Source organism: Leptodactylus fuscus, chromosome 2 (genome assembly GCF_031893055.1).
Source record: "Leptodactylus fuscus isolate aLepFus1 chromosome 2, aLepFus1.hap2, whole genome shotgun sequence".
NCBI lineage: Eukaryota > Metazoa > Chordata > Amphibia > Anura > Leptodactylidae > Leptodactylus > Leptodactylus fuscus.
In genome coordinates this window covers 9,092,964-9,113,560 of record NC_134266.1, presented here as the reverse complement: position 1 = coordinate 9,113,560, position 20,597 = coordinate 9,092,964, and the positions used below count along the sequence as shown (strand labels likewise).

The window sequence follows — 20,597 nt, the reverse complement described above, 5'->3', positions numbered from 1 at the left end:
GTTCCTCATAGCTCAGCGTCATCGCTAGGCTGTATGGACGCACGTTGTCTGCTTTCTAGCAGTATATAAAACCGGACTTTCGCGAGGACACAAAAGGTCGTCTTTAAAGGAATTTCTGGCACTTCCATATAGATGGTCTAAGCTTAGGAGAGGTCATGAGTGGGGGGGGGGGGGGGGGGGGGCAACCCCAAGGAGCCCCACACAACAGCTGTGACTATATGAATAAAGCTCAGGGGTGCACAGACTAGGGTACCATGTGCTCAACACACTGCACCTCACTATGGTTCCTCCAGGCATTAGACTGAGCACCTTATGAGTTAGGATGTTACTTGGGGAGACTTGTCGGCCACATGCGCTTACCTTGAATCTCTTGTCCTGCAGAACCTTCTTAATGGCCACCAGCTCCCCCGAGTCACAGAGTTTGGCCTGGTAAACCACGCCGAAGGAGCCATTGCCAATCACCTTGGTGTCTGTGTAACTGACCTCCTGCTGTCGGTCCGGACCCTGCCCCGGGGTGGCAACCACAGTGGTAACTTTACTGCCATCTTTGTCTCCTAGGAAAAACAAAAGCAACATAAGGTGAGAAATGTGCAAGAAATGAAGAAAAGAAACAAAACCACAAGAAGAAACCCTGGGTGCAGTGAGGGGCGGCCGCACGGCCAGATCAGGGGGGCTGATCCCTCCAGCACACAGGGCCACTGCAGCGCCTCACAGCTATATGGGAGCAGACTTATTAGGTCCTGTACACCCGCTATCTGAGAACATCTCCAACATTGCAGCACATCAGCAAGGCACGAGGCGCAGAAGCTAGCCGGATAGAGGAGATGGCACAATGCAGAACACAGCTATGAGGGGGACTGCAGAATCTGAGACACAGCTTTGGAAGTGACTAGAGTATAAGGAAAGCCATTTGCCAACATTACATGAACAAGAGATTCACCTACAAAATCTGCCTATTGTTTGTCTAGAGCAGTCTGAACAGCCGCCTAGGAGCATGGAGCAGTGACCGATAGGGAGAGACGTAGATGAGTGACAGCAGTTGGCAGTCAGACCCCTCAGAAATCCTTGGCTATAGATGGAGGGGAGGGTAGGGGTCCAATCACCTTGGGGTGCCCAAAAATCAAAAACAACAACTCTGGGAAAACAGCATGACAACCTGTAAGTCTGTACTTGTTACTATTCAGGGTTGTGGGAACGATAACGGTGTCTATATTGGTTGTCACTCAGCTTTCCCGGAAACAGATAAATGGCCATAGAGACAGCTGAGGAGGACACAGTGTGCCAGAGCTGGGCGGGCTCCATGGGCAATCTTACCCTGCTTGGTACTAATTAGCTACAGATCTCCATCTCCTGGTGGGCACAGCTGGAAAATACCGCACCACGCAGGGCGCCGGGTCAGCCGGCTAATGACATGAAGTAGCTTTATGTAACAGGACGGCAGCAGGATGTGAAAGGGTTACTAGTGACAAACATCACTTAATCCAAAGCTGATCTTCAGGAGAGGGGACCACGAGGACTGGGGGAGGGGCAGCCAACATGGAGGCTGCAGTAGCATCAGAGCAGGTGTCTGCAGGGAATGGACGGACACCCCGAACAACACCAGCGTGCAAGAGAACGGTGCCGAGATACGGACAGATTTAGTAATTCCCACAACATACAATCAAATCAGATCCCAGATCACCAGAATCTCCTGCCAGAACTCTGCCCAAGAAGAAAGTCCAGCATTAGACAGAACTGTGTACAGCAGTCAATACAAACCACACCGGGTGCAAAGTCAGATTTTTGTTTTGCTTCCTTGTATAGCGCCATCATATAGTGCAGCGCTCTACAGACATTGTCATATATTCAGTAGATCTAGATTACAGAAGCCTGAGCGGACATGACAGTTCCACAACACGTCTCATCCACACATGTGGCTGCCCACAGCGTGGTGGTAACGGGAACATCAGTGGGATGATCCTACCACGTGTCTCGCAGGCCTCAGACACAGCCCACCCGGCTGAGGATGAAGAAGACAAAGCGTCTGCTGTCCGGGCGCATTCCTGAGACATCAAACCCGCTGCAGCCCTGCATCCTCAATAACAGGAAGAAGCGCACCAGGCGGCGTCCCCTGCACCCCTAGACACAGCGATACAGCATCAGGCAGGGTAAACAATAGGGATCCCCAACACCCACAAAGCAAAGACTTGTAATGGCTCCCCACACAACAGGACCCGACAACCAGCAAGCTGGTACACAGCTCCTAAACCTGCTGGATATAGGATGAAACCTAACCTGCCCCACAACCTTTACCTTAGGCCCCATATCTCCAGTGCTGTGAGGGTTACTGGCCCTATAAATCGGGGTCAGGGCTTCTATAGGTACTATCACACGCAGAGGTTTTGCTCTGACCCTCCATCCTTGACCCCGGAGCTATAGCTGCAGATTACAGGGTAATTTTTAACTGCATTAATGGAATGATTACCAGTGGGTGAAAGGTGCCCAGGAAGGAAGGGGGGGGATTATAAAAGCACGTCACATGCCCGGGGCGACAGAAGGAACAGACAGAAGGACAGGCTGGAGACATGACACAGCAAAATGGCAATCCCAAGAAACCAAAAACCCTGTGGAGAGTGCCAGAGAAAACCAGGTGAGGACTGGAGAGTAGTACACCCAACATCCTTAAAGAGACAGGCACACAAACACTCCAGAGCCACAGCCTGCAGCGATACACTGTAACACACCTATCAGCTGTGCAAGCCAAACCAGGTCATAGGTCAGTCTGAGTGTAAATGTTACACAGCCTCCATTCTGAGGTTAGAAAGCAGAATGAGCCGCTCCGTACATAACGCTCACGCTCTCCTATGAGGTTAAAAGTCACGGTCCCTTTAAAATCCCTGCCACACCACCCGCTGCACTGCTCAGCCTGTGTCAGTCTACACTGTGGTTATAGTATTCTAGTCACAATTTAGAAAGCCAAGATGAACAGATCTATAAGTCTCTTATACACGGCGTGTTTGATTTTAGTTTTTTCGCTTTTATAGGTGAAACATGTAAAAATGTATTTACAAAGTCCAACTGCATCAAAAACCATAGCTAAAACGTGCAAAGATTTCTGACGTGGTTTTAAACGCATTGTCTGAACGCTCCTCAACAAAGCCGCACCTGCAACACATCAATCTATGGAGTGACTGCTCCTGACAGAGCTCGGCAGATGTCGGGGGCACCGGGGGCTGGCAATGGCTGCCTCCTACTTCCTGGCTCTGCCCTGTACACAATGCACAGAGAATTCCTGGAAACCCCTCCAAGCTCTGCCGCTAACACAAAACATCTGAGGGACAAACATGCCAGAGAGCGGCGGCGCGGCGGCGGCAGCACGAGGAGGGCAGACCGTACAGTCAAGCTGCAGCAGGTGCACAGCGCTACATCAGACCCTACTACACCGGTATGGCAGAGAGCCAACATGGAAGCCAGAAACAGGCGAAGACACCCCAGGTCTACACAATGAGATTCACAGCACCAACATACAAACCCCTAGGATGATGGCGCCGCACCTTGGAGGTAACAGAACGTCAGATTTTCAGGCATCCAGATCACTCTGCGGCCTCCTAGTCACGGCTTACAGAACTGTCATCAGGACAAGTGGTAAAGGACACAGTCCCTAAATCCAGCAACATACAAAGCATCTCCATAGGACCCCCAAAACAACCTGCGAGACCTACTTGTGCTGTAGTAAGGAGTCATATATAGTACCTGTTCCACCTATGTCCACAAGCAGTTCTGTGGTCACTGGCCCTTTAAGTGCGGCATCATTTATTAATCTCAGGTGAATAGTCAGACAAGTTCGCTGGTGTCAGCCAAAGCTGCTTGTTGTGTTATAGATGACTAAAATGGAGACATTTACCAAGAACGCACCGCACATCTATATGTCTTGTGTTATTTACACTGAGAGCAAGACATGCCAGGGGCACAGCACCCCCCAGACCACCGGAGGGGACCCCAGCACTACATGTACCACATCTACCCATGAGAGATTGTCATAGGATGTTGTGCACACAGGGCAGCAGCAACGGCCTCACAATACAAGGTCAGAACAAGACACTTACATGACTCAAACCTAAAAAACGCAGCAGCATAAATCCCCGCATAACCCAGGCCTGATGCATCCGAGACACGGCAGAACTACAGTCACCACATCATACACAGTGACAGCACCCGCCTGTACCCGCCGGACCTGCCAGTGCACGTGTCAGTCATCCCCTTGTTTACAGCCTGACTCATCACCGTCCAGGTGCAATGCGGTGCACATGGGTGACACAAATCCTCTCCAGTGAAGTCACCGCACATGTCACATTCCTGCATGTAGCTCACAGGATAACTCCACCCATTCATTGTGTACAAGCGCGTGTTACCCAGATGTGCCCAGGTGCCATCCTGTCCTACTGTATTATTCAGAGCCGTGACCAGGTAGCCAGCCAGCACTGCTGTGGTCCATTTACTACACTACCCAATATGGCAGCACGCACCGCATACAACTCCACCTGTGGAAGGCGCTAGAGGGGGCTAAGAAGACAAGACCATGTATGTGCAGCCGGGCCCACGGAGGACGATTCCCCCTCAGACAGATGTCACAACAATTCTCAGAGTGCTGTAACGACATGCAGAGAGACTCTGTCTGTTTCCATAATGGCCGATAAGGGGAAGAACACCCCCAGCTATGTGTCCCAAGCCCCCTCCCCCAGGGGCACGGTACTGTGGAAAAGTTTAAGGCAGGTATGGCAAAAAAAATTATTGCTGGGCAGTAAGAAAGTTTCCAGAAATAGAAGGGTTAATAGATTATTCCGAGTCTTCAGTAGATGATACCTTTTTTAATGGCTAACTCATAATGATGACAGAATAGAACGTTTCGAAGCTTCCGGCTTCTTCTTCAGATATAACTAAAAACAATTTCTGAAGGCTGCATATTGGTTGTCAGCAGCTCACGGTCACCGCCAACTAACTCAGGAACATTCCCATGTGGACAGAAAAGGTGCAAAACCTGCCCTCACATACTGACCACTGACAGGACAGAGATCCCAAACTCTAACAGGGAATATAAAATCCCAGGTACGTTCACCTGTAACACACCTAATGTAGTGTATTTAATAATGTGCACCAAATGTCCCACTGAAAATCTGTATGTTGGAGAGACCGGACAGCAGCTTAGAATGAGAATCAATTCACATCGCCATACGATTAGAGAACAAAGACTGGACCTTCCCGGGCCAAAACATTTCTGCCAGGAAGATCATAATATCACCAATGACATAAAAATTTTGATTTTAAGAGGGAATTTTAAATCAAGGAAACAGAGACGGATTTAGGAGTACAAGTGCATGACCCTATTTAACACTCTGGATAGTGGAATGAACCTTTCACATGGGTTCATGGCATCCTATACAAATCACTGAACTAAGACAGCCATAAAGATAAAGAACCTGGGAACTGATTATTTGTTTTTATATGTATATAGTAATAAGCCTCTTGAAATCCTATCCCTATGTGTCCTGTTGTACATAAATATGCAGCTTTCAGAAAGTGTTTTTAGATATATCTGAAGAAGAAGCCGGGAGCTTCGAAACGTCATATTCTGTCATCATTATGAGTTAGCCATTAAAAAAGGCTACTGAAGACTTGCAAGTTTTTTGGGTTTTTTATATTTCATACCCACTGGCTAACACGGTACAAAAACAAACATTTTCCTTATACATAGATTATTCCGGTCAATGAAAAAAAGGGAAATCTAAATCCCATCAAAATTTGGTATGATCTTCGACCTTTGTCTTCTTCTAGGTGCAGTTTTTGGTAGGGAGATTGTTCCTGTCGCCATCTTGGAAAACTATGCACAGATCTTTGGTGGATGTTGCTTATCCAATCCTACTATATTTACAAGTCACCCGAGACAGACTGGACGATGATGAGATCAGGGTTATATCTGTGGGGGTATCATCACTTCCAGGACTCCTCCTCCAAGGGGCAAAGGTCACACCAAATATTGATGGCATTTATATTCCTCCTTTCATTCACAAAAGTAAACTATTAACCCTTTTATTTCTATAAGCTTTCTTACTGCAGCAAATGAGCCAGACTTCCCTAAAACCTTAGCCTAGCTCTGTACGTATAGCACGGTCTCCTCCACTAGTATATACCGAGCGGCCTCCTCCTCCTCTAGTACTATATTTCTCCTCTTCCAGTAGTATATACTCAGCGTCATCCTCCTCCACTGGTATATACTGAGTCCTCAGACGAGCCACTTTATTTTGTGGCAGAGCGGCAGTCGGTGCAGATCTGCCTGGCATCCACAGCCCAGCCATTACACACAGTCTTTTCCTCCACATGGGAATCCTGATGCCCCCTACTGGTATCTGTACCCATTTCTCAAAAAATGGGTAACAGAGGTCACCAAAGGGGAGGACAGGGAGTAGTATATACCGAGCAGCCTCCTCCTCTTCCACTAGTATATACTGAGCAGCCTCCTCCTCAGTAGTATATACTCAGCGGCATCCACCTCCTCCAGTAGTTTATACTCAGCGGCATCCTCCTCCTCAGTAGTATATACTCAGTGGCATCCTCCTCCTCAGTAGTATATACTCAGCGCATCCACCTCCTCCAGTAGTATATACTCAGCGGCATCCACCTCCTCCAGTAGTATATACTCAGTGGCATCCACCTCCTCCAGTAGTATATACTCAGTGGCATCCTCCTCCTCCAGTAGTATATACTCAGCGGCATCCACCTCCTCCAGTAGTATATACTCAGTGGCATCCACCTCCTCCAGTAGTATATACTCAGTGGCATCCTCCTCCTCCAGTAGTATATACTCAGCGGCATCCACCTCCTCCAGTAGTATATACTCAGTGGCATCCACCTCCTCCAGTAGTATATACTCAGTGGCATCCACCTCCTCCAGTAGTATATACTCAGCGGCATCCTCCTCCTCAGTAGTATATACTCAGCACATCCACCTCCTCCAGTAGTATATACTCAGTGGCCTCCACCTCCTCCAGTAGTATATACTCAGTGGCCTCCACCTCCTCCAGTAGTATATACTCAGTGGCCTCCTCATCCTCCTCCAATAGTATATACTCAGCGGCTTCCTCCTCCTCCAGTAGTATATACTCAGTGGCCTCCTCATCCTCCTCCAGTAGTATATACCAAGGGGCATCCTCCTCCTCAGTAGTATATATTAGAGAGACTGGTCCGGGCACATCTCCGGCCTCTGGTGAGCCTTGCCATGGACCCCCTCCAGTTCACCTATCGGCCAGGCATTGGGGTAGATGACGCCATCATCCACCTTCTTCATAGAGCTCTCTCTCAACAGGAGAAACCCGGGAACACTGTGAGAATAATGTCCTGTGGCTTCTCCAGTGCGTTCACCACCATTCAGCCAGGGCTACTGAGGGAGAAGCTGAACCTTGGTGGTGTGGACCATCACCTGTCCAACTGGATCCTAGACTACCTGACAAACCGCCCTCAGTATGTGAGAGCCCGGGACTGTGTGTCTGACACTGTGATCTGTAGTACGGGGGCACCACAAGGTCCAGTTCTTGCCCCTGTTCACACTGTACACTGCTGACTTTAGGTACAACTCATCCAGCTGTTACTTACAGAAGTACTCCGATGACTCTGCTATAGTCTGCCTCATTGCAGACGGAGACAACAGGGAGTACAGAGACTTAAACCAGGATTTTGTGGATTGGTGTCAGCGGAACCACCACAGATTAATGCTGAGAAGACCAAGGAGATGGTGGTGGACTTTAGTAAGTGGAGGAGTGCCCAAATCCAGTGGACATCCAGGGGACAGGCAATGAGATAGGACCTATAAGTACCTGGTTGTGCTCCTCAATAATAAGCTGGACTGGGCCGATCACCTGGAGGCGCTGCACAGAAAGGGCCACAGCAGACTCTACCTGATCAGGAGGCCGAGGGCCGGGAGTCCAGAGGACACTTCTTAGGGACTTTTTCAATTCTGTGGTAGCAGCCGCCATATTCTTCAGAGTGGCCTGCTGGGGGAGTAATATATCAACCAGGGACAGAAATAGACTTGACAGGCTGATCAGGAGGGCCAGCTCTGTCCTGGGGAGCCCCCTGGGCCCAGTACAGGTGGTGGGTGACAGAAGGATACTGTCTGTGGTGACCTCCATGCGGGAGAACAAATCCCATCCCATGTATGAGACCTTGATAGAACTTGTTAGTACTGTCAGTGACCGACTGCTTCTCCCCAAGTGTGAGACGGAGCTATCGCAGGTCCTTCCTTCCAACTGTGGTCAGGCTGTATAATCAACATCAGACCAAGCGGAGACACTCGGCACAGAGAACTAAATGATCCTACTAAATGATTTTTATTTTTTTACTTCCTAGCTGCTATGACTCCTAGAATCTTTTTCTATCTGCTATGAACTGTAATCTTTCTTGAATTACTGTATTATCCAGGCTGCTATAACACACTGAATTTCCCCATAGTGGGACTGTTAAAGGATTATCTTATACACTGAGCGGCCTCCTCTAGTAGTATATACTCATCGGCCTCCCCCTCCTCCTCCACTATTATATGCTGAGCGGCCTTCTCCTCATTCACTAGTATATACAGAGTGGCCTCCTCCTCAAGTTGTATACACCAAGCGGCCTCCTCCACCAGAAGTATACAGTGTTGGCCAAAAGTACTGGCACCATTGCAATTCTGTCAGATAATACTCAGTTTCTTCCAGAAAATGATTGCAAGCATAAACTCTTTGGTAATATCTTCATTTATTTTGCTTGCAATGAAAAAACATAAAAGAGAATGAAAAAAAAAGTCACATCATTGATCATTTTACACAAAACTCCAAAAATGGGCCGGACAAAAGTATTGGTGCCCTCAGCCTAATACTTGGCAGCACAACCTTTAGGGTGCATGCACACTACGTAACGCCGGGCGTGTATGAGAGCCGTACACGCCGGCGTTACAGCAGGGCTGCCGAACACTTCCCATTCACTTCAATGGGAGCGCTCGTAAACGCCGCTGTTACGAGCGCTCCCATTGAAGTGAATGGGAAGTGTTCGGCAGTCTGCCGTAATGCCGGCGTGTACGGCTCTCATACACGCCCGGCGTTACGTAGTGTGCATGCACCCTTAGACACAATAACTGCGCACAACCGCTTCCGCTAACCAGCAATGAGTTTCTTACAAGGCTCTGCTGGAATCTTAGACCCTTCTTCTTTGGCTCCTGCTCCAGGTCCCCCCTGAGATGTGAAGAGGGCCTTCTCCAAACTGCCCCCAAGAGATCTCTCCCCCTCCCCCACAGGTGTTCTATGGGATTCAGGGCTGGACTCATTGCTGCCACTTTACAAGTCTCCAGGGCTTTCTCTCACCACCATTTTCTAGTGCTGACCTGAAGTGTGTTTTGGGTCATTGTCCTGCTGGAAGAGCCCTGACCTCTGAGGGAGACCCAGCTTTCTCACACTGGGCCCTACATGATGCTGCACAATGTGTTGGTCGTCTTCAGACTTCATAATGCCATGCACACGGTCAAGCAGTCCAGTGCCAGAGGCAGCAAAGCAACCCCAAACCATCAGGGACCCTCCGCCATGTCTGATTGTAGGGACCGTGTTCTTTTCTTTGAAGGCCTCTTTTTTTTCCTGTAAACTCTATGTTGAGGCCTTTTCCTACTTTTGTCTCCTCTGACCAGAGAACATTCTTCCAAAACGTTTTTGGCTTTCTCAGGTAAGTTTTGGCAAACTCCAGCCTGGCTTATGTCTCTGGGTAAGAAGTGGGGTCTTCCTGGGTCTCCTACCATACAGTCCCTTCTCATTCAGACGCTGACACTGGATAGTACGGGGTGACACTGTTGTACCCTCGGACTGCAGGGCAGCTTGGACTTATTTGGATGTTAGTCGAGGTTCTTTATCCACCATCCGCACAATATTGCGGTGAAATCTCTGGCCAATGTTTCTTTTGCGTCCACATCTAGGGAGGTTAGCCACAGTGCCATGGGCTTTACACTTCTTACTGACACTGCGCACGGTAGACACAGGAACATTCAGGTCTTTGGAGATGGACTTGTAGCCTTGAGATTGCTCAAGCTTCCTCACAATTTTGCTTCTCAAGTCCTCAGACAGTTCTTTGGTCTTCTTTCTTCTCTCCATGCTCAATGTGGTCACACAAGGACACAGGACAGAGGCTGAGTCAACTTTAATCCATTACAACTGGCTGCAAGTGTGATTTAGTTATTGCCACCACCTGTTAAGTGCCTCAGGTAAGTAACAGGTGCTGTTAATTACACAAATTAGAGAAGCATCACATGATTTTTCAAACAGTGCCAATACTTTTGTCCACCCCCTTTTTTTATGTTTGCTGTGGAACTATATCCAATTTGGCTTTTTGACAATTCTTTTTGTGGTTTTCCATTGAAGACAAATTAAATGAAAATAATAATACCAAATAATTTGTGATTGCAATCATTTTCTGGAAGAAAATGAGTATTATCTGACAGAATTGCAGGGGTGCCAATACTTTTGGCCAACACTATATACTGAGTGCCCACCTTCTCCTCCAGTAGTATATATTCAGCGTCCTTCTCCTCTTCCAGCAGTATATACTCAGTGGCATCCTCTTCCTCCAGTAGTATATACTCAGTGGGCTTCTTCTCCTCTTCCAGTAGTATATACTCAGCGTCATCCTCCTCCACTGGTATATACTGAGTTCTCAGCTGAGCCACTTCCTTTTCATTTTGACAAACAGACCCAGATGTGGCGCGGAGCGGCGGTCGGTGCAGATCTGCCTGGCATCCACAGCCCAGCCATTACACACAGTCTTTTCCTCCACATGGCAATCCTGATGCCCCCTACTGGTATCTGTAAATGGGGAACAGAGGTCACCAAAGGGGAGGGTGGGGGGAGAATTACAGGGGCAGTTGGCACGCTCATCCCATCACTGGGTACTAGGCCCGGGTACAAAACGTCAACCAGATAATAAATTCTACATCTTCTAAATGACTATTAAGGAAACCTCAAGAAGGCGAAGTGACCGGCGGTATGAGCACACAGGGACTATATAGAGGTCTACATGGGGGAGGTCTTCATATCATGGCCACCCTGATGTCCAGACTCTAGGGAGCAGCTGTTGGCTTCCCCTGCTCTTCAAGGCTATATACAGTATATGGGTAGCCTCAGAATTAACTTCTAAGAAAAAAAAAAAAGTCCATTAATAAGTAAAGCAAATATCAGCTGAATGGATCGGACATCTGCAAACTACAGGCCGACCCAGCGGAAGGAGATACGAGCGGCTGCGTATTACGTAAGTGGCGGCAGCAGTGCTGCGGTCATCGGCCTGTGTGAACCTTATTACCCTGGTGAATGTGCTGAACAGGTCTGTGTGGGGGAGGGGGATTACACAGCACTGCAGATCAGGGGAACAATAGGAAGCACGGCTTCCAGTCTGAAGTTTCGGTGGGAGAACCTGACTGCGCCTTTGATGGGGGTTGGGCACCTTCTCGTTGTGAAACTACACGTCCCAGCAGACTTGCTCAGCTGTTTTTTGAATTCCTACAGAAATCAATGGAGCATGCTGGGAGTTGTAGTTTTGCAGCAGCTGAAGGTTGCTGAACCCGAGTATATAGCATACACTAAGAACAGAATACCATATGGGCACAGCCCCTGTACAGAGCGATATGAACACACAAATTCTAAAGGTAGCCACAAAAACCAATGACAAGTCAATGTGACTCTGCCGGACTCCCCGTGTGGTGCCTATAATAGCTGTAGAACCACAAGTCCCAGCAGGCCAGGTCCCGCAGACAACAGAGGCCTCTGATACACTCCGCCCAAACCCTATAACATAAAGACAATCAAAAAAACCTTTAATACATTTCTCACGCAAACAAAACCCCAAAATAGTTAGCCCCAGCCATGACCCCCAACATCTAAAGAGCCATTGTCCCCTCCCCAAGAAACACAAAGAGGACGCCCCGTACAAACAGAACAACAGGAAATCCATTCACTGGGATCGGCAGATCATCAGCGGAGATTACAATTAACCCTTCAATGACAGGCCGAATGGTTCACCACACCATTGTTCACTTACGCCATTTATCTATTGAATTTCTACATGCGCCAAACCCTAAAGAGACATGTGGTAACCTAACTTGCTGTGTCCTTCCCGATGGCGGCCATATAAATATGAAGTGACCCGACCTCAACCATTACATGGAAAGTTGTTCCAAGTAAATCTACTAAAAGGCGCAAGTTACCGCCATCTCCGCACGCACTTCACTGTCACAATTTTGTCGCCATTTTATCTTACTGAGCTACAACGATCAGGGAAGATTTACTGTCTATATATCTTTTATATGGATCATTCTACATCCTAAATAGCTGCCTTCACTTCTATCAGACTGACCCTCAAATCCCCAAAAACCACCGTACACCCCCGCCTTGTTAGTGAGGTCCAGGACCCCGGCTGAATTTAGAAGAAACATCACTCTGCAGCCTCACATTGGGTGACATCATCAGCTCCAGGCTCATATGAGATGACATTGTCACATGGTATGCAGTGACATCATGAACTCCAGCCTCCCATTAGGTGATGCAGTGACACGATCAGCTCCAGCCTTATATCAGGTGACATTAGCTCCAGCTGTACATAAGATGATGTCATCACATCGGGTGCAGTGACATCAGCCTCAGTCTTGGTCCCTGTTCTCATGGTGCAGAGTCTCCTGAAGGTTATGAACCGGTTTAGGTAACGTACGACTGAGCAGCAACTGAAAGACAACTAAAATAGCTGAAGTGGGAGGAGCAGAGTTTATTATATAGATGGCGGGCGTCCAAAACTCAGGCGGAAATGTGACTCATGGATGACACTCCGGTAATGATCTGATCCAGTCATAGCCTGTGAGTGATCTGTGACCTCAGACCGTCTGAAAAGATGGCGTCACGGTGTCCTAAAGCCAGCTGAGGCTGCGGCAGACAATCCACTCAGGGCAGGTAAGGAGGAGCCAGGCAAGAGAGGGCTTCAGAAATAGGGTGTAAAGATGGCTGCCTCCCCCAACCAACCCTATACATGGTCGTCTATAGCACCCGCCAACACACTACAACTCCCAGCGTGCCATGAGAGCAACAGGACAATAGAGAGTGAAAGTGCCAGTCAGAGCATGCTGGGAAAGTAATCTGTCATCAGCTACAAGTCACAGCATACAGACCACTGCCCTACAGAAATGATGGCTTTGGGGTCATGCTAGAAGTTGTCGTCCCCCAGGCTGCACACCACTACTCAGCAGGATACATACAGCTCTAGGCCTCCATCCCAGGATATACACAGGCAAGCATCAGAAAGGCTAGCAATGGGAGGCCAACTGATGCCCACAATGGCAACCAGTGAGCCGTCACTAAACCACTGCATATCGTCAGTAGTTACTGATCCATCTCTGTACTTCATGTCGTAATAAATCCAGCATAAGCCCACAATGGTCCGACTAGATCTGCTGAATCCTAGGACAAGGGCGGCATCACCGGAGACTGTCAACTCTGCTTCACCACTATGGCTTCCGATTCACAGACAGCAGCACAGAGGAGTGAATTCACCTAACCCCCAATGTCCTGCCAAAATGGAGCCTGAACAACAACCGCAACGGCCGTAACTATAACTGAAGCTGGATGTGCCCAAGATGTCAAGAGGCAAAAAGAAGAGGGGACAGGAATCAGAGGGACACCATCATTTTCACATGGGGCCAATTCCCGCCCAGTTGAATATAATCTATTGCTCTCTGTTATCATCCACCTCAATGCAGGCGACCCTTAATGACTACACCCAATCAAAACCCTGGGACAACTACATGTGACTGCCAATCAGATAAGAGGATGACGATCTTAAGAAATAGTCGCATGTAGTGAGACCCGGGCAGCCGAGACCCATCCATACTGAGGCCAAAAACTGCGGTAGACTGGAATATATACATATATATATATATAAAGGATTGTAAAGGGCCACTTAAATCTGCAGGTAAATACCCGCCGGTCGCAGGGTTCCGAAGGTAAGTTATATTTACCTGAAAAATTGTATAAGCATTAGCAACGTATTGGAAACCTGCGCCAAACTGCAATCCCTGTGTGTCCCCAAACCCTTAGTGTGAAGAGGCAAGGTCTAAGGAATAAGGACAGGTCATGTTCTACACTGCTATAGGATAGGGCACCTATAGGGGCCTCCCTCTAGAATAAGGCCCCTATTGGAGACCTGTCTAGAATAGAACCCCTGTTGGGGACCTCCCTTAAGAAAAAACCCTCTATTGGAGACTTCCCTCTAGAACAGACCCCTTACCTTGTCTAACATTCTCTCTACAGGAGACCCTATAATATACCCCCTTTAACAGAACCTCTAAAGGAGACCCCTCAACAAAGGACATGTTAATTTGTCTCCTATAATATTCCCTTTACATGAGACCCCTTATAATATACTCCCTACAACAGACCCTGAATAGGAGACACTCTATAACAGTCCTATAGTTTACCCTCTATAACATGCCCCAATAATAGACCCCCATATGTATAATATACCCCCCATAGGAGACACCCTATAATATGCCCCCTAACATTCCCACTATAGAAGCCCATTTTTCACTGCAGTGGTCATCCGAGGCTTTCCTGTCATGGTGCACAGACAGCAGGGGGTGGAGCAGTGACAACCCCTCTATAAAGCAAGAAGTGGGGGTGAGAGGTGCCCAGACCAGGGCTGCATAATATGAAGATGAAAGGCCCGGGCCCTCCCCAGGTTACGTCGCCTGCAGACATTCCCTTCCAGACCTTTACTGAATCATTAATAATTAATGGGGAATATGCAGCATAAGAAATCCATCAGCTGCAGAAACGGCGGTGACCCCACCGAGCGCTAAGACCAGAAGAAGGAGAGCAGCAGCACCCTAAGACTATTACAAGAATGTAACTGTACAACACAGGAGAACTATCGGGGTTATAACACCTCCTCCTCCTCCCAATACACCGCTATATACTCCCACAATATGGAGTCTCCCCCAGTAACAGCAGCGTCGGCCTCCAGTGGATTCAGAGGAGACAAAACCTCATTTGTCATGTGCAGAAAATGAATGAACTGAGTGGACACTGCCATCATGGACACCTCCCTGTGCCGTCCCTTTAAGGATGATGCACAGTATAATGTGGCGTTTGCAGCGGTCCCTGTCACATGTGTGAGGAGTGAATGAGGGGCGGATTCATGTGTGGCTGTGGGGGGTGGTAGTCCTCTCCTGCATGGGAAGGGTAAGAGACAGATCTGCAGCTATGGGGTCACTATTCTTTCCGCCTATTGAAGGTGAAAAAGGGTGGGGCGGCTGGGAGGAAGGCTGCTGGAAAATGGTGCTCATCTACCACCACGGCCGCTGCTGTGTGCTGCAGCCTGCATTTAAGGTGGGGCTGTCTGCAAGCCGGAGGAGACAGCTGCACAATGAAGACACCGAGCGGCGACCATAGTATTAACCGTGCAGCTGCCGTCACCATCTCTGCAGCAATGGCGGATTCTGCTCCTCCTCACAAGAGACCGTGGCCGAAGTCAGCTGTGCCGTAATACAGAACGCAAAGGAGGAGGGCAGAAGGAGGGGGGGGGGGTTTCATGATACAGGGTCTATGCTAATCTCCCAACCGGTAATATTCCCATATTTCTGAAACACTGCAACAAAACTACAGATCTGCACCTCATGCTCCATTATCCCAAGTCAAAAAAGAAAAGGAAAAAAAATAAAAGGGGAGGGGGGTTATTATACCGCATCTGCTGCAGCGAGCTGGGTCACACTACACCATGTAGCAGCTGACAGGAATCACTCTGCTACATTGTACCGCAGCCACCTCTGCCATGGTAACATAGTATGGACCAGAGCGCCCCCACTCCAAATGGGTGAATGTCACATGTGTATATATACCGGTTTATATGCGGTATTTATAGTAACATCACTAGACACATAGAAGGTAGCGGGCAGTGAGGAGCGCCCACCACTGCAGAGTACGGCGCCCCTCACAGGGGACAGGACATTTGGGGTACTCACGGCTGACTTTCATGCTGCCGAATGATGACGGCTGTTGCACCGGTTTGCAGCTCTCTGCAAAGGATGTGGTTCGCGGCCTCCCCGACATGCTGCGCCTCCTGCGTCTCTCTTGTCGTTATAAAAACCGGATAGAGGACAAAAACATGAAGCTCCCGGAGGGCGACCAGCAAACCTCGCACCCCACTCTGGAAAAGGAGGCCTTTAGAATTCAGTAACAGTCACCGTATCCTTCTGTCCAGGTCACTTCGTATCCAGCATCCCACAGGGTCCGTCCTCCGGCAGATGTGGGGGTATCACAAGCCCATGAGGGAGGGGGGACAGCAGGAAATAAAAGGGACCCCACTGACAAGAGGATGCAGCTCTAGGCGGAGGCTTCCTTCAGATGATGGGGGTCATAGACCTAGGACGGAGGATATGGGGGCTTTGTTATAAGGTGTATTAATGATATTGGGGTCCCTTCCTATAAGATGATACTGGGGGGGGGGGTCCTTGCTATAAGGTATCAGGTGTATTACCTATGTCGGGGGTCCTTCCAATAAGATATCAAGTATTTTAGCTAGTGATATTTGGTGGTGGTGTCATATGGCAGAGGCCCAATGACACCGAGGGGCCACCCAAGTGGGGGTCTTGTAGAACTAGGGGGTGATAATTAGGGGTTCCAGTACAGGGGATCAGTAATATTGGGGGGCCCAGTATAGGGGGATCAGTAATATTGGGGGGCCCAGGACAGGGGATCAGTAATATTGGGGGGCCCAGGACAGGGGATCAGTAATATTGGGGGGCCCAGGACAGGGGATCAGTAATATTGGGGGGCCCAGGACAGGGGATCAGTAATATTGGGGGGCCCAGTAATATTGGGGGTCCCAGTATAGGGGATCAGTAATATTGGGGGGCCCAGTAATGTCGGGGGGTCTCTGGGGTCTGACAGCCTCTTACAGGCGAGATGAAGGAGGAGACAGTGCACACACAGCGGTCATGGCGGCTTCTTCCCCAGGTCCAGGCCCGGCCTTCACCTCCTGACAGGGCGCCCTCACACTGTTTCCCGGCGGCCCGCTGCCACACAATCAGCCCGTTAGCCGTGAGTGGAGGTCGGTTCGGTGCGGCCCCGGGCCGTGTCTTCGCGCTCTCCGGGCTTGTCACACGGCAGATAACGGCCGCTCGGCGCCGCCTCTGACTGGATTCTCCGCGATTCCTGTCACAACAGCGGGAAGTGAGGAGACGTCTCCCGTTTCCTGCCCCGGTCTCCGCCTTCAGCTCGTTCTCTTTCCCTTTGTCACTCTCCGTCCGACTGACCGCATTTGCCTGTCGGGTTTTTTTTTTCTCCTGCAATGCTCTCCTCCCTCTTTGCTATATGACGTAAAGTAAGGAGCACAGAACGGAGGTACGTGACAGAATTTGCGCAAGTCCACATGGAGAATAGGAGTAGGGGAGGGGGAGCGCACAGTCAGTTCCTTCATGACGTCCCACTCTTTCCTCGCTCCGCCCACATCACTCGCCAGCGTTCAATCACCAATCAAAGCACAAGACAGTGAAAAGTGGGCGGGACCTATTAGCAATACTAACCAATAACGACCGTCGTCAAGTTCCCCTCTGCGCTCTCACAGGGCTCCTCCTCCATAGCTCAGTGCGACCGATAGTCTACGCTGATTGGACCAAATCTAAGCATTCTAGGAATCCTAGCCAATAGAATTTTAGAATACACGGACCCGCCTCGTTATGGTTTTAAGCCAGGATTTGATTGGTCTTTTACCTGCCCGTCTTCATTAACGCCTCAGGATAAAGGCGAGGCGAGCACGGAATGAAAGGAAGTTGCTAATTGGTCGGAGCGAACAGCTGCCTCCGAAAGAAATAAGCGGAAGTGGGTGTGGCCAGAGCCTTTTAAGACGCCGGAAGTGTGACCTTTCACTTCTCTTTAGCGGCCTGATAGAAGTTGGGTTGTTATGGAGACAGGAGTTGAGGTTACTATAGCGGAGGATTCCCGGGCGCTCATGTTTAGTCTCATAGTGTTCTATTGTGTGCCCACAAGGGTGTATGAAAGAGACAGTGAGCCGCCATTATCACTCAACATGGCTGCGGTAGGGGGTCTACTAGCTTGTCTCATGAGCAGCACCCTGTTAGGGTGTGTGGACAGCATAGAGGGTGAGTCCCCGACAGATCAGCCACAATTCTCAACCTGGACCCCAAAATGCTGCAAAGTGTGATAGAGATGTGTTACAGAAGGGGGCGCCATTTATCATGGTGACCCAGTCCATGCGGAACGGGGCGGCGCAATCTGTACGGAACGTCCCTGGAGTGTGACTTCTGTACTTCAGGCCGAGGCCCCACATTGCGGACACGCAGCTGTTATTTCTCGTTGCGGGTTCTTGAGCCGAAGTGAAGGATGGCCCCCTACATGATCTGTGTTACCTGTTGTGACCGCGGTCTCTCTTCTTACATCTTCTAAGTTTCACGTGTTAAACTCGGTCTGTCTGTGTGCTGAATTTACTGGCCTGAGCATGATGCTGGGGGAAGGACACCTATTATTATTTATTTATTATGCTTACTTATATAGCGCCATCATATTCCGCAGCGCTTTACGGATATTGTCAGTCACTGTCCCATATAGGGCTCACAATCTACATTCCCTATCAGTATGTCTTTGATGTGTGGGAGGAAACCCACGCAAACACGGGGAGAACATACAAACTCCTTGCAGATGTTGCCCTTGGCAGGATTTGAACCTAGGACTCCAGCGCTGCAAGGCTGCAGTGCAAACCACTGTGCTACCAATACCTACCGTAGTATTATAGTTGTCTATGTCACTAGGAGCCTTTGCAATATACTATCCCAGGCTGGTAAATCTTGTGGACACACTGACCAAGTCTCATGTCCGAAACTCGATAGTGTGAAAGCGGCGTTCCGAAACATTCAAACAGCCTGTTAGGAATCATTTTATGCAGTTACATCGGCCATTATGAAATATAAAAAAGTTGTTTTAGGTGCAATATAGAAAAAGAGATTCTTGGTTGCAGTTCTACCTTTATGATTTCCAGAGATATCACTAGTATCAAAAAATCATGCGGGATTGGGAGCAGCTGCTACATAGTAATATGCTAATTCCAGCCGTGCTTTAAACCGATGTTGGCTCTGGAAATAATCCAGAAAAATCTGTAAACTTGGTGTTATACAGAAGATGAGAATCTCTTTTCATTTGACTCCACTGTACTGTTCTAAGTTTTATAATGGCTGAGATGTGTTTAACCCCTTAAAGACCAAGCCAGTTTTCGTTTTTGCGTATCAGGGTTTTTTTTTCTCCCCCCCCCCCCACCTTCCAAGAGCCATCATTTATTTTTTATTGGTCCATAGAGTCACATGATGGCTTATTGCTTGTGGGACAAATTGTACTTTATAATGGTACCGTTCAATATCCTTTAGTGGGAAGCTGAAAAAACTCACACCAATGTCTAATGGTTTAATTTTGACGGCGTTTTCTGTGTGGTAAAAATGACATAACCTGTATTCTGGAAGTCAGCAAATGTTTTTAAAAAAATGAAATAATTTGCAAGATAGAAAATGATTTTTGTGTCACCATATTGTGACACCTGTAACTTTTGTATATTTATATATATATGGAGCTGGGTGCTGTGCATTTTTAAGCAGGGCACGATGCCATTTTTATTTATACCATTTTGGGAAAGATTTGATGGTTTGATCACTTTCTATTCAGTTTGGAAATCTAGGGAAGGGGCAGATTTAAAGGGATTCTATTATTAGAATCCCATTTTTAACTAAATACACTAAGGAATAGCTTTAAGAAAGGCTATTCTTCTCTTACCTTTCTTTTTCTGATCCCGCCACTGTTCTTGAGGAATTTCTTCTTTCTTCTATACCTTTTTTTTTTATTGCAAATTTTTTCAAAGACAATAACAAACATCAGGGCCTACAAACGCCCCCAAAATGTAAGAAGACATAAATAGACACAATAAAATAAACAACAATGTAGACAATAACACAGAATGACATTGAACCACCAGGGGAAACCCCCGGAAGAGCCAGTAGTGGGGAGAACGGAAGAGTAGAAAGGAAAAAGAAGAAGAAAGGCAAATTAGAAAAGAAGAGAGAAAAAAAAGGAGGGGCGAACAGAAGACAGACCAACAAAATTATCCACCTCTGATGGGCCCCAGACAAGAGGTAGAAACATCAAATTCAATGGTGAAGAAAAACAGGTACTTGTGACCGCAAACAAAGTGCGCCATCCAGATCTAGGAGGAAGGTCCAGAGGCGCCCAATACTCCTCAGAGTGCTGAAACTCGAACCAATAGAACCAGGTTCTAGTGCAGTGGTTCTTAACCAGGGTTCGATCTAACCCTAGGCCCTATGCACGGTTCATTTTGTGTACCAGTAAAAAAAATATATACCTATGTCTTGAATTTGGAAAAAAATCATATTTGATTTATCACTAAAGAAGGGTTCGGAGAATGTGCATATGAAACTGGTGGGTTCGGTACCTCAAACAAGGTTAAGAACCTCTGTTCTAGTGTAAGCTTCAGTCATGCCGTGCAGGAAAGAAGAAAGA

General features: G+C 48.3%; 1 protein-coding gene across 3 annotated transcripts in view; it reads right to left on the bottom strand.

Moving 5' to 3' along the window:
- Nucleotides 1–17,374, bottom strand: part of GSK3B (glycogen synthase kinase 3 beta) — a 48,999-nt gene extending 31,625 nt beyond the window's left edge. The window contains exons 1-3 of one of the 3 annotated variants that reach the window (XM_075263353.1): nucleotides 16,979–17,374; nucleotides 16,043–16,442; nucleotides 361–554 (exon numbers count right to left, since the gene is read on the bottom strand). In XM_075263353.1, the coding sequence (XP_075119454.1) occupies nucleotides 361–554; nucleotides 16,043–16,130 (282 nt within the window). In that variant the 5' untranslated portion in view covers nucleotides 16,131–16,442; nucleotides 16,979–17,374. Of the gene's footprint in view, nucleotides 1–360; nucleotides 555–16,042 lie in introns of all 3 variants that reach the window. The other 2 variants (XM_075263354.1, XM_075263355.1) reach the window with 2 other exon arrangements.
- Between the last annotated feature and the right edge of the window lie 3,223 nt (nucleotides 17,375–20,597).